This window comes from Zonotrichia leucophrys, chromosome 26 (genome assembly GCF_028769735.1).
Source record: "Zonotrichia leucophrys gambelii isolate GWCS_2022_RI chromosome 26, RI_Zleu_2.0, whole genome shotgun sequence".
In the NCBI taxonomy this organism is placed as follows: domain Eukaryota; kingdom Metazoa; phylum Chordata; class Aves; order Passeriformes; family Passerellidae; genus Zonotrichia; species Zonotrichia leucophrys.
In genome coordinates, this window is record NC_088195.1 from 6,831,923 (window position 1) to 6,845,823 (window position 13,901).

Here is a 13,901-nt window from a genome sequence, read left to right on the forward strand (position 1 = left end):
GGAATGAAGCAACTCAACCCTCCCCTTGCATTGCTGAGCCTTTCAAGCATCCTTTGATAAGCAGTGTGAGTGCAGCTCCCTGGGCATTGCCACATCTGCTGGCGTGCTCTGCCCTGCCAAAGCCGAGCTCCCGGTGGTTATAAATTAGCGCCACGCTGGGCTTTCATCTGCTCCCGAGCAGGGGCGGGGGCAGAGGCCACGCCAGGGCAGAGCAGCAGGGCGTGGGCAGGGGAGAGGCAGCGCCAGCAGGGGAGCAGAGCCCCAGAGCCCCTGCCAGCCCTGCAGCACGAGGGAGCTGAGCTATGGGGCTCAGCAACAGCAGAGAAACCTGGGGCTGCCTGGGCAGGGACAGCAGCAGGAGCACCAGGCAAAGAGGGAGGAGAACACAGGGAAGGGGCTGGAGGGGAAGTCATGTGAGAAGTGACTGAGGGCACTTGGTTTGTTCAGCTGGAGAAAAAGAGCTGAGGTCGAACCTCAGCAGGGACTGCAGCTCTGATCTCTGCTCTCTGTGAGCAGGGACAGGACCCAAGGAAGGGCTGGAGCTGGGCCAGGGCAGGCTCAGTCTGGAGATAGGGAAAGATTCTTCCCCCAGAGGGTGCTGGCACTGCCCAGGCTCCCCAGGGAATGGGCACAGCCCCGAGGCTGCCAGAGCTCCAGGAGTGTTTGGGCAGCGCTGCCAGGGATGCCCAGGGTGGGATTGTTGGGGGGTCTGTGCAGGGCAGGGGTTGGACTGGATGGTCCCTATGGATCAATTCCAGCTCAGGGGATTCTCTGAGGCAGCACCAACCCATCAAAGGGACCACACAGAGGGCAGGTGGCTGTACACAGACAAAGAGGGAAGAAAGGCAGAGCTGTGGGCACAGGAAAAAAGATGCTGCACAAGCCGTCGTGTCTGGAACCTCCAACTACTCCAAGGCCATCCTGGAGGGGATGGAATTGCCCAGGCTGGAGCTTTGGGCCAGGTCACAGCGAGGAAATGAGAGGAAATGTCATGTGCAGGGTAACAGAACTTCCCAGGTCAGAGCCTCTGGGTCTGTCATGCAAATCTGCATCTGCTGCGGAGCCTGCCCAGGGCGAGGAGGAGCCCGAGCCACTGGAGGGATGAAGGAAACCAGTGTGAGCCACTGCAGCAATGGCACTTTGCTGCTCACTGTGGTTATGTGCATGTTTCATTTCATAGACTCCCACAATGGTTTGGGTTGGAAGGGACCTTAAATTCATCCCATTCCACCCCCTGCCATGGCAGGGACACCTTCCACTAGCCCAGGCTGCTACAAGCCCCATCCAACCTGGCCTTAGACACTTCCAGGGATGGGGCAACCACAACCTCTCTGGGCACCCTGTGCCAGGGCCTTCCCACCCTCACAGCCAAGAATTCCTTCCCAATATCCCATCTGACCCTGCCCTCTGGCAATGGGAAGCCATTCCCCCTTGTCCTGGAATTTAGATCCTTGTCCCAAGTCCCTCTCCAGCTCTCTAGGAGTCCCTTTAGGTGCTGGAAGAGGCTCTAAGGTTCGCCCCAAAGCCTTCCTTTCTCCAGGCTGGATAGCTCCAATTTCAGCATGTTCCTTTCTCTCTGAGTTTTCCGATATCTCTGGCTCCTGGGCAGACCCCCAGCCCTCTGTCAGTGCCAGGGTTGGGCACATACTGAGAAACCTCAAAAGTGCCTTTACAGAGCAAAGCCAGCAGCTGAGGCACCCAGATACGGAGATGGTTTCCTCATCAAACAGCTCCTCGTGTGTAACAGGATCTTCTCCATGGATCAAGCTGCCATCTGAGCAGCCCACAGAGCATCACCTTCACTGAACTGGGGCTGCCCTTCTGCATCCCTGGATACAGGAGGGATCAGTTTAATCCCACACTGTGGCCCCCAGGCTGTGTTCCATGGGGATCCCCACATGGGGGATCCAGCCCCCACTGCATTCTCCAGACATGGCCTCAGCAGGGCAGGGCAGGGCAGGGCAGGGCAGGGCTGGCACCACCCTACTGCATGGCATTGGTTTCCCTTCCATGTCATCAGCCCCAGAATTAAGATTAGCAGGAAATGGTGGTCTGGTAACACCTCCATGCAGCTCTGCTCATGGCTGACAGATCCACCTCAGGGCTGGACAAGTTCATTCATCCAGACACATTCCCTGCAGGAAAAGTGTTGTGGGTGGGAAGGGCCCTGGGACCTGCAGCTCTGCACCCACTGCCCAAATCTTGAGAGGTTCAGCTGAGCTGGGCCCTGCTGTGCTCCCACCACAGCTGAGCCACTGCTGGGACACTGCAGAGGGTTTGGGAACACCCCACACTTGTCCAGGTCTTGTTGCCTTCAGTGCCAATGGCAGCACCTCCAGCTGGAGCCTTCAGCCAGGCCAGGTGAGCTGTCAGTGTCCCCTCCAGCATCCACAGAGCCCCTTTCCTGTGCAGGAAAGAGAGCCCAGCTCTGAGGTTCACACCAGGACCCCCAGCCAGGGGGGCACAGGGAAGGCACCCACACCCCCATGGCATCCAAACCCACAGGAGCAGAGAACGAGGACTTGGGGTAACAGCAGAGCTTCCCCCCTTGGGAGCTTCATCCCTGCACAAGGAGGGCTCCAGGAGGGGATGGCAGCCAGTGCAGATCCAGTGCCAAGGGTCAGAGAGAGGCTTCATTGTGTCCCCATCTTGTCCCCTGCCCATCCTGCCCACGTGTGCTGGAGAAGGAAACCCATTTCCTGTCACTGCCCATGAACAAACTGAGCTGCCTGATCCTGCAGAGGGGGGGCTCCAAACCCTGCCCCCAACAAGCCATGGAGCAACCCAAGACCCCTCTGGGCTCCCATTCTTCCTCCCCAGCATGGCCACATCCCAAATCAGCCCCCTCCAGCACAGAGCATCCCTCCCTGGCCAGACATTTCCAGTGTGGGTGTTGCAGGACGCGGGCTGGGATCCCCCCCTAAGGAACAGACAGTGCTGTACAATCAGTGCCAAATTCATCCCTCTCGTGTGGCCTAAGCAGCTGCCCCAGGACTGCTCAGGGGCCCTGCTGGCATCAGTGGCATTTAATGTCTTCACCAATGGCACAGGAAGGGATCCCTCAGCAGCCTTGCAGCTGCCAGGACACCTCAGGTTTGCAGCTTTTTCCTGCCCGAGTCTCCTCAGGCAGGAGAGAAGAGCTCCAGGTGAGAGATGCCAATGGCAGCCCCTAAAGGAGGCTCAGGGGGGCTCCAGTGCCTGCAGGCTCGGAAGGAGCTGAACTGCAGCGCACGGAAAGCCCCGGCAGGGAGGGCCGGGAACTCCGCAGTCCTGCAGCACCGCTCCCTGGCCAGGGAGGGACGGGACGGGCTGTGCGGCCAGGGCAGAGCTGCTCCAGGGCTGCGCTCCCTGCTCAGCCCTGCGAGATCCAGCGGCCCCGGGCCCCCTCCTGCAGCTCCTGCCCCCGGACACGGTGCCAAACTCGGCTGCCCCCGGACACGGTGCCAAACTCGGCTGTTCCCGGACATGGTGCCAAACTCGGCTGCCTTTGCTCCAAACGCTGCCCAGCGCCACTCCAGACCCGTCTCGCTCTGCCAGGAGCTCGGGCCGTGGGGCCACAGAGGAGTTGCCCTTCCCAAAGGGAAAAGGACCCAAAGTCACCCCCAGGGACGGCTGGGGCACTGACACCAACAGAGCCAGGCCCTGCCCGGGAGGACTCCACACTGCGGGGTGCATCGGAGCTCTCTGGGACAAAAAGGGGCCGAAGACACGAGCACAACTCCCGCCCCCACTCCTGCTCCCAGCATCCAAACTCCTCCTGGAGGCAGCAGCGGCTCCTTCCTGAGGGGCTCCAGCAAGAGCCGAGTGCCCAGCCCTGAGCAGCTCTGTCCTGGAGGGAAGGGACGGGACAACTGAACAGAGGGACACGGACATTCCCAGCCCACAGAGAGCAGGAACCTGCAGAGGGTGAGGAGGCACAGCCTTGGTCACGGTGCTGGATGGAGAAAAGCCTTTCCTAAGCAGGGCCTATGAAGGGAAAGAAAGTTGACAAGGGAAGAGGGTCCAGTGCATTCCTGAGTGAGACTTCAGCACTCAGAAACAGCCTGGAAGAGCCTGCTGATTCATGGACAGACTTGGTCCTGCTCTCCATGTCACCAAAGATGAGATGGAGTCCAAACAAAAGAATTTGGGGGCGTGGAGGGAGGAGGAGAGGGTGGTGGAGGAGGATTGGTGCAAATCAGCAAATACCCCAAACCTGCTGCCCAGGGGACTCCTGTGTGAGGAGCCCACACTTCCTGCCCCAGCAGGATCACCCTCCCTGCTCGGGGGCTGAGAGGGGATTTTGCTGTAACGCTGCTGGAACCTGTTCCCCAGCTTGTCCACGCCAGGCTGGCACAGGCACTGACCTCAGCAGTGCCACCAAAGCCAGCCCAGGGACAGGGGACAGCTCAGCCCATCAGAGCACAGCCTGCCCTGCATGGGGTGGGAGGTTCAGCTCATCCCTCCCTCCCAGCTCGGGAGCATTTCTTTCCTCATGCTCACAAACTCCACCAACGAGGCACTGCTGCTCTCTCATGGCATGGGAATTTTGGGCAGTGGCTCCCAATGACTCCCAAGCAGAGGCTGCAGCAGTGCCACCCCCCCGCAGCAGCACTGGGACCCTGGTGACAGGGAGCCACAGGTCAGGATCCCTCTAGGACATCCTTTGGCCAATACAAATAGTTCCTGGAAGGAAGAGCAGCCCCCCAGAATCACAGAATCTTAAAGATTTGGACTGGAAGTTATCTTAAAGACCAACCAGTTCCACTCCCCTGCCATGAAGAAATACCTTCCATTAGCCCAGGTGGAAAAGGATGAAAGAAACATTCAAGTTGCAAAAAAAATTTTTATTTATGTGTTGTTATTATTAATAGCTGCTAAACTGAACTAAGAGCTGGAGCTGCTGGATTGGACCCAACACACTGGGAAGGTTTTCCAGTTGTTTTGACAGTGAGTAAAACAGGTGGACAAAGAGCTGCTAAGGAGATGCTGGCACTCAGGGAGAGACAGCAGAACCTAGCAGCCAGTGGGAAAAGGGTCCTGTCCACCCTGTGCCACCATGGCAGTGCCCAGCCCATGCTGGGTGTGCTCTGAGCTGTGCCCACAGCTCCCAATCCCCGCTCTGGGAGAGCAGGATGGCAGGACAGTGCCACCTTCTGCAGCCAAGTGTGGCAGGCGAAGCCCCTCAGCATCTGCCAGGGCAGGATGTTCCCGTGCCCACCCCAAACCCATTATCCCACCCCTGGCATGAGGCCGGGCACCACTGCCCAGGATGTGCTGCTGAAGAGGAGCTGATCCCAGCCATGTCCAAGTCCTGCTCAAAGGGGGCTCTCCCCGTGTGCAGGGGACACTCACACTGTCCCTGCCTGCCCGAGGCAGCGCTGGGGACCCTCTCTGGTGGGACACACACCCCTGTCCCTGTGGGATCCATGGGGACGCTCCCAGGCCCTCACCCCATCCCCTGGCATGTGGGACCGCCCTGCTGTGACTCCCCTGCTTCTCCCCACACTTCACTGGCTTACAAATTCCAGGCTGGAAAAGGAAGCTGCCGGTGTTGGAGGAGGACAGAGGGACCCAGGGAAAGGCCGGACCTCTCTGGGTGAGGAAGGAACCCACCTGTGGGTGGGGAAAATCCTACCTCTGCTCCCCCGAGCACGGCCAAAAACTTCATCCTTTTTCCCAGCAAAGGGGGAATCTCCGCTGCCCCCCAGACTGAACCCAGTGCCCAGGACCGGGAACATCCCCAAGATTTATCCACGGACTGGGTCTGCAGCAGGTCCTGGACAACCGTGCTGGAACCGAAGCCAAGGAGCTGCGCTGGTGCCCCGTGCCCGTGCTGGGCATCCCCGGCCGTGCTGGGCATCCCCGGCCCGGGCGCTCGGTACCCGGTGACCCCCGCGCGGTCACGGAGCTCCTCTCACTGCGCCCCACGCCCGAACCGCCACCTCTGTTTCTCCTTCTCTTCACTGTTATTCCCCCGCCCTCTCACCCCTCCCCGGCGCTGCTCGGCTCTCCCGGGCCCGGCCCGGCCCGCGCTGCCGCCACTCCCTCAGAGACCGCTCGGTGCCCGCGCCTTTGCCCAGGACAGAGCAGCGCTCGCCGTCCGAGCAGCCTCGGGCAGAGCCGCGGGACGCTCCGCAGGCACAGACCCGGAGGCCAGGGACGCTCCAGCGCTCGGGGCCCGCCGCTCCCCAGGACCCTGAGGGACAGAGGAGCCAGAGGACTCGGGCTGGTTCTGGGCGCCGCCATCTTGGCTCAGGACGGGGGCTGGGGCTGGGGAGGGCCCCGAGGATCGACCAATCACTGACAGTATTGGCGTGATTGACGCGGAGGGGCGGGACCTGTTAGCTGGGCGGGAGAGACCATCTACGGGCGGTGCTGGGGGGCCCGGGCGAGCCCCCAGCGGCGGCGCTGAGGGCGATTCGGGCTCTGGCCGCGCCACAGCCGGGCCTGGCCCGGGAGAACCCCCGAGTCCCGTCCCAGCGCACCCTGCCACGGCCCGGGACACCGGCCGTGCTCCGGGGTGCCCCCAGCCCCTCCAGCCCGGCACTGGGGATCACGAAGGCGATCCCCGGCAGGGACCCGCCTGCGGCTGGGATCGCAGCTTGCAGGTAGAGCGGCAGCCTAGCATCTGCTGGAGCTGGTGCAGACACCTCAGGAATCTCTTGCTCCTGCTGCGCCGGGGCTGCCCGAGGTCCCTCAGCCCCAAATCCAGCTTCCATCAGTCTTGGCCTTTGTGCTCATCAGTCAGGAAGCGAGTTTGCCCTGCGGGATGTCCCGCTGCCTCCAGGAGCTGCGGGAGCAGTTCCATGAGGGATGACCATGTGCAGCAGTGAGACGTGAAACCGCAGCAGACAGGGACCCAGGAACTGACTGGGATTCCTTCTCCAGAATAAACACGGACTAAGGGTAGATTTCCCTGAATTGTGGTTTAATTTCATTATCTACTGCTGCTACATCTGTACAACATTGTACAAAATGTAATCCCAAGAACATTCCCGCCCCGCTGTTGGCTCTGCTCTCTCCTGTCACGAAGTACCCTTGGCGCCTTGGTTGTGACCCTCCCACAGCCACCACAACATTCTGCTGTCCAGGCCCGGTGCTGGGAGCCCCTGGCCATGGCAGGAGGTGCCTGGGAGCCCCTCGGGTTTCTGCTCACCCAGGATGGATTTTCCACCTCTTTTGCTCGAGGCAAAGCAGTGCCGTGGCCAGGGGCAGTTGGGTGCACAGGTGATGCTGGGGGTGATGCAGGACTGGCACAGCCTTTGTGCAGCACATGCTGAGGGTTTGGGGAGTTGCTGTGCTCACACACTGCTTGTAGACTGCCAGTCCTTCCCACCAGAGCACTTGCACTGGGAGCCTCACCTGGCCCATGCCAGGATGGTGTGAGATTTCATCTCCTGCCCAGACAAAATGAGCAGGCAGATATCTTTTAAACTTTGGGGTTAGGGAAGATAATCTACTTAGCAGCTACTGGTAGTAGAACATATGCAGAGCTGCTTTTGCCTGATTTGGGAAACTTGCAGAGAATCACATGGAATCCAATAGCTTGAAAAAGCATATGTGAAAGGACCAGAGATCCCTGATGTCCAGCAAGGTCCTTGTTGTGGGTGAATGCTGTGGCAGGATGGTCTCTCCCACCCACCTGTGTTCTCCACTGAAAGTTTCAATTTGGCCAATTATTTTTCCTCTCATTTTCTGTGTTCCTTAAGCTTCTAAGCTGCGTTTTAAAGGTCTCATAGATAGCCTGATTATTAAAAAAAAACCATACAGTGCTCTTAAAGCTTTTTTCCCCCCAGTATTGATGGCAATGCAGCATCCTGTTCAATATGCAATCACTGGATCTGAAAAATAACACCCTCAGACTGTGAAGAACATCTGACAATAAATGCACAGCCTTCATATGGACAAGTCCTCACCAAAACCTTCCCATCCTTGGAGCCAGGCAGGGATGTTCTCAGCAGGGCCACGCTACAGGGAGGAGTCTGAAAGTGAGAGTGAGAGAGAAGCAGCTCAGGGTTGTAGTGAGGAAGATCAGAAATAGTCTGAAAAGCTCCCTGGGAGGGGCAGCTGAAATATTACAGGGCCTAAAAGTCTGCAAGAGGGTAACAGGGGTTTAACTGACCCGTCTTGCCACTCCTGTAATCCCAGCAAGGTATTTTGCATTTAAAGAAAAATATTTGACTCCAGGTAAAGGATATTTCACTGGGTACAGTCACCAACAATATTTACCCCTAAGTCTATCCAAGAGTCTATCTCCAGCCATCCCACTGCCTTTCCATCCACAGGAGGATCCCAGTGCCTCTGACCATGTTGCTCTTTTCTCCCTTTGTGCTGGCTTTGGCCAAACATCAGCTGCTCTCTCAATGCTCCCCTCACCTGGTACATTTGCCAGGGTCTTTATTCTGCAGCTTCTGCACTCAAGAAAAATCTAACCTTGATATTATCCTACCTAATGAAGATGGGATTGTTCCTTCTAAAAAATTTGCTCAACTTCAGCCAAAACCTCTGTAGAATGATGTAGAAACCAAGTGGTCTTTCCCATCTTCCTTTTTATTTCTGGTATTTGATCACGAGTACAATGATCAGGAATTCAGTTAAACATCCCAGAGGCACCATTGCTTTGTCAGCAGGTGGAGCTGGCTGGGCCCCATTTCTGAGGCCCTGGGCAGCAGGGACAGCCCTGGATCTGCCAGGGAAGCAGCAGTGCATTACCTTTGATGGCGAGGAAGGCTTTGCTGAAGGCACGGCCCACTTCATTGCTGGCTTCCACCATGTACTCGCCCTCGTCCTGCTTGGTGACCCCCAGCACCACCAGCGAGCACACGCCGAAGTCGTTGGTGCAGAAGTAGTTGGGATCTCTGGAGAGGTCTCTGCTGTCCTTGTACCAAGTGACTTTTGGTGGGGGATGGCCTCCCACAGCACAGCTCATGTGGCACTCGCTGCCTGTCACCACCACGTGGCACTTCAGCGGCACCAGGAACCTCGGGGGCTGGTTCTGGTTAACTCCCCTGTATTTCTGTGCTTTCACTCGAAATTCAGCTGTGAAATATAAAGCACCAAACACACACTCAGACACTGCTCCCAGCACTGCAGGGTTTGCAGCGGTTTGTTCGTGCAGTGTCTGGAATTCTGCAAATTACCAGAGATCCCATGCACCTATGGATTGTAACTTCTGCTGCTTCTCAGAACTACACAACGTTTAACTTCAAAGTCAGAAACTTTGGTTCTACAATAATAAATCCTTAGATTTTGCTGGAAATTCATTTTGGGGCAAACTGCATGTAATGATGGCTGGGAATGAGGGTCTGTCTGCATAATGCCCCTGCAGAAAGGACAAACCTTCCCTGCCCAGCTGGAATTCCTCAGGGCATCTCTGTGCATTCCTGTTCTGGGCCACTGAATATTCACAGAAGCAGAGATCCATTTGAGGGCAGGGTGTTATAAGCAATGAAAGATACAAAACACAACACAGAGAAATACTTGAAAATGTTTTACCCTTTTTTTTCCAGATCCTCCAGGGCTGCACAGTCTCTGATGGATCACTGGCTCCCACGTCATTTTTTGCCACAACCCTGAAGTAATAATCCCTGCCTGGGACCACCCTGGTGAAGGTGAACTTGTTGTTGTAGATCAGGTCCCCCAGCACATGCCACAGGCCCTTCTGGGACTCCCGTTTCAGGACAGTGTAGTACAAGTTCTTCTCCCACTGCTCAGAGGCTGAGGGCTCCCAGGTCACTGTCACTGTGTTGGGGACATTCTCCTCCAGCTGGATGGCTCCAGGGGGCTGAGGGACATCTGCCAGGGGAGGGCACACAATGTCACAGCTGTGGGGACAGGGGCACAGAACCCTAAAATCCTGGAGTCTGTTGCATGTGCGGGGCTCAGTGACCATGCTGGTCACTGGAACGGACAAAATGCCATTCCTTGTGCAGGCACACAGCTGCATTTGCCATGGACTGAGCTGCTGCTGCACAACATCTGCACTGCCAGGAGGGTGGTACGGCTGAGCTGCTTCTCCTCCTGGGGTCACAGCTGGCAGAGCTGTGCTCAGTGTCCCACAGCCTGTGCTGACCTCCCTCATGCACTGGGGAAGGACAGTTTTAGTCAGTGGATTGCTCTGTCCTGCAGACAAGTGAGATCACAAAGTGCCTCGACAATCTCATAGAAAGCTGTACCCTGCTTCTCCCTGTGCCTGCACAGACAAACTGCAGCAGAGCTCATGCTGCTAAACTCAGCTTGTGGCCTTCTGCCTACCCACAGTAAATCATGGAATCCCAGACTGGTTTGGGTGGGAAGGGACCTAAAAGCCCATCCAGTCCCACCCCTGCCATGGGCAAGAACACCTTCCACTATCCTGGGTTGCTCCAAGCCCAGTCCAGCCTGGCCTTGAACACTTCCAAGAATCCACAGGCAGTCACAACTTCTCTGGGAAACCTGTACCACCCTCACAGGGAGGAGTTCCTTCCCAATATGCCATCTAACCCTGCCCACTGGCAGTGAAAAGCCATTCCCCCTTGTCCTGTCCCTCCAGGCTTTTGTCCCAAGCCCCTCTCCAGCTCCCTTGGAGCCCCTTTGGGCCCTGGAAAGGGCTCTGAGCTCTGCCCAGAGCCTTCTCTTCTCCAGGTGAGCACCCCCAGCTCTCCCAGCCTGGCTCCAGAGCAAAGGGGCTCCAGCTCTCTGAGCATCTCCGTGGCCTTCCCTGGAATTGCTCCAGCAGCTCCAGCTCCTTCCTTTGCTGGGTGTCCCCAGGGCTGGGGCAGCTCTGCAGGTGCGGTGCCACCTCAGGGGGCAAGGGGCAGAATCCCCCCTGCCCTGCTGCCCACGCTGGGGATCAGCCCAGGGCATGCCCAGCTCTTATCCACCCGCAGCCCCAAGTCCTTGTCCAGGGCTGTTCTCAGTCCCTTCATGCCCCGCCTGGGCTGGCCGGGAGCCGCTGGTACATTGCATGGGTGGCAGTGAGTTACCTGTGACTTGAACCTGGAAGCTGAAGGTTTCGCTTTTGCCCAGCCCATCCCCGAGCTCCACAGTGTAGGTGCCGCTGTCGCCGGGCTCGGCTGCCCGCAGAAGGAGCTGGCTGCTCCCCTCCCCGGTGCTCACGGCAGCGCGGCCGGGCAGGGGCAGCCCGTCCTTCAGCCACGTCACCGCCGGCTCGGGAGATCCCTGCAAACAACAACCACTCACTGCCGCTTCTTTCACCTCCACACTGGGTCCTGTATCCTTAGTTTCATTATCTTACCCCAAACATGCACCTCCTCTACACAGTAATGTTCAGAAGTACAGATCCACGATGGATCTGAGAGCCCTGATCTGTTCTACAGTTTCTTTATGAATTCTTTTTCCTTTTTGTCTTTTAAGGATGTAAGTGCAGTAAAGTGTTCTTTTGAACTGTGTCGAACAGGCTATGCCAGATCAAGGACAGATAACTTCAGCAGAGAGTATTTTCTGCTGTAAAAAAAAAAGATGTTGGTTTTGGAAAGAAAAAAATATCCTATAAGTCTTTATTTCCATTATGCCATCTTTGGTCTCTTCTCCCCTCTTCTCCCAGAGATTAGGAGAAAGGCCAGCAAATACACACACACTTCATTACCCTCCTCTGGTATCCCAGACTTTAGAGGATCATGTAGTCATTTATGTCTGGAAAAGACCTCCAAGAGCATTGAGTCCAACCCATGCCTCATCCTCACCTTAAAAGCACTTTTACACTTTTTACACAAAAGGTGTTCCTTGGACACCTCCAAGGATGGGCACTCCAAACCTCCCTGGGCAGTCCCTTCCAAACCTGACCACCCTTCCCATGAGGAAAAGCCTGTGTTGTTCCAAGCTCCCTCCAAAGCACTGAGGTTTCTCTCAGTGCCTGCCAAGTTCTCAAGTGCTGCTGCTTGGTGAGACAAGCCCAGTGAAGGTGCTGCTGGAAATGGTGCCCCAAGGCCTTCTGAGGGAGTCACAGGGAAATCTCTGATTTGGGCAGTCTGACAGAGCAGCAGCAGATGATGGTAACATTGATAAGGGTGGGTGGACAGCACTGAGCCTTGTGGCAGAGGTTAAGGAATGACCACAATGTCATAAACACCAATGCCAAGACTGACTGCTCGATTCTGGCTTGTGTTTTCCTCACCCTGAAAGTCTACACAGCACAGGCAGGCCAAATTATTTGCCCAGTGACTTGTAAACAAAATTCCATGACATAAAAACAGCGGCTCAATTTTCCTGTCTGCCATAAAACCAGGCAGGGAATTCCTCCAAAGCCCTGAATACCCACCTCAAAGGGAATCTTCACCCGGATGGGATCCCCTGCTTTTATAAGCAGGAAGCTTTTCACTGTGTCATCTATCAGGAACCTGGGAGGAACTGGAAGAGACAAAGATTACTCCCAGAAGGTGATGTTGGTGCAGTCCCTGGTGACAATTGCAGTGTTCCACCCCCTGGTGCCTCTCCCAGCTGAATGAGGCTGCTGAGGGACTCACAGTGGGAAAAAGCTCCCTGGTTCAGTTCCAGACTGTACACCTCTCAAATTTCATTACTATTTATTATCACCATGACTAAACAAGGGAAAATGATGTAAAAATGCATTCACAACAATCTCTGTATTCATGTGATGTCTCAGTCACAGAGAAATGGGCTCTTTGCCACACTTTATCCCATCACAGGGATCATCTTTTGTGTTTAAATGGTGGCTGGAAAAAGGAAGTTCCAATGGACACTTATAAAATATATATGCAGTACAGAGCACAGAACATCCACAGGAAAGCTGCCAGAGTTTATCTAAAATGGTATTTTTTAGCATTTAAAATATTTTCTTTTCTCTTTTCGTCAATATACTACACCAATTATGATTTATCTAAGCATACCAAATACAGTAATGCTAAATTGCATTTAGTGTTTCCAGTGTAGAACTGAACACCTGCTTTAGATGGATTTATTTGATTTAATTTTTTTATGTTTTTTATTGATAAATGGAGTCTCCAGGCATATGCCAAAGCAGACATTTTCACTTAGAATCCAATTTAAGGAAGATGAACCCCTCAGAGAATTATCTCTTACATCTGTAATTCTGCAATGTTCCCAAAGAGCAGGGAAAAAACAGAGCTGCAGATTGTAAATAAAAATGGAAAAGTGAAAATGGTGAAAACTTTCAAACTAAACAATTAAAAAATAAAATAAAGTATCCAAAACATAATTTAAAATTGTGATTTAAGAGAACAAAATAAAATTTTTAATTTCAGAAGATTGTCTAAAAATGTAATGGAAACTCTATTTTTCCCTTGGAAGAGTGCAAGCAGGGCTAAAGGCACACACAGGTTCTGTCTGGTGACTGTGGAGTGGCCCTGGACAGGGGGCAGAATGTAAGTACAAGGAGAAAATGGAGTTCTGAGAGTTGTTTTATCCAAAGGATTCTCTAGATGAGCTGAGCACTGTGCACTGCCTATCTGCTATCAGTTAATACCGACACTGCCCGGCTGCGGTGAGCAGAGAAGCCCGAGGGGAGCGGGAGCAGCGCTGCCCTGGGCGAGGCTGGGCCTGGGGGCGGCTGCTGCCGGTGCGCCACAGCCCGGCCGCTGCTGCCGCTGCTGCTCCGGGACAGCGCCCGGGGAGAGTGCCCCGTTCCGGGGACAGAGAGCTGGGGACAGTGGACCCGTTCCGGGACAAAGCCGGGGAGAGTGCCCCGTTCCGGGACAGAGCCTCAGGGAGAGTGCCCCGTTGCCGGGGAGAGTGCCCCGCTCCCGGGACAGAGCTGGAGAGAGTGCCCCGCTCCCGGGGAGAGTGCCCTGTTCCCGGGACAGAGCTACAGGGAGAGTGCCCCGTTCGCGGGACAGAGCTGGGGAGAGTGCTCCGTTGCCGGGGAGAGTGCCCCGCTCCTGGGACAGAGCCGGGGAGAGTGCCCCGTTCCGGGGACAGAGCCCCAGGGAGAGTGCCCCGCT

General features: G+C 55.8%; 1 protein-coding gene across 4 annotated transcripts in view; it reads right to left on the bottom strand.

Moving 5' to 3' along the window:
• Window positions 1–6,894: 6,894 nt before the first annotated feature.
• The window catches only part of IGFN1 (immunoglobulin like and fibronectin type III domain containing 1), a 38,635-nt gene continuing 31,628 nt past the window's right edge, over window positions 6,895–13,901 (bottom strand). For 3 of the 4 annotated variants that reach the window (XM_064733216.1, XM_064733215.1, XM_064733213.1), the window contains 4 exons: window positions 12,242–12,330; window positions 10,947–11,142; window positions 9,478–9,777; window positions 8,551–9,021 (listed from right to left, as the gene is read on the bottom strand). In XM_064733216.1, coding sequence (XP_064589286.1) covers window positions 8,606–9,021; window positions 9,478–9,777; window positions 10,947–11,142; window positions 12,242–12,330 — 1,001 coding nt within the window. In that variant the 3' untranslated portion in view covers window positions 8,551–8,605. Of the gene's footprint in view, window positions 7,965–8,550; window positions 9,022–9,477; window positions 9,778–10,946; window positions 11,143–12,241; window positions 12,331–13,901 lie in introns of those variants that run through there. The other variant, XM_064733214.1, reaches the window with a different exon arrangement.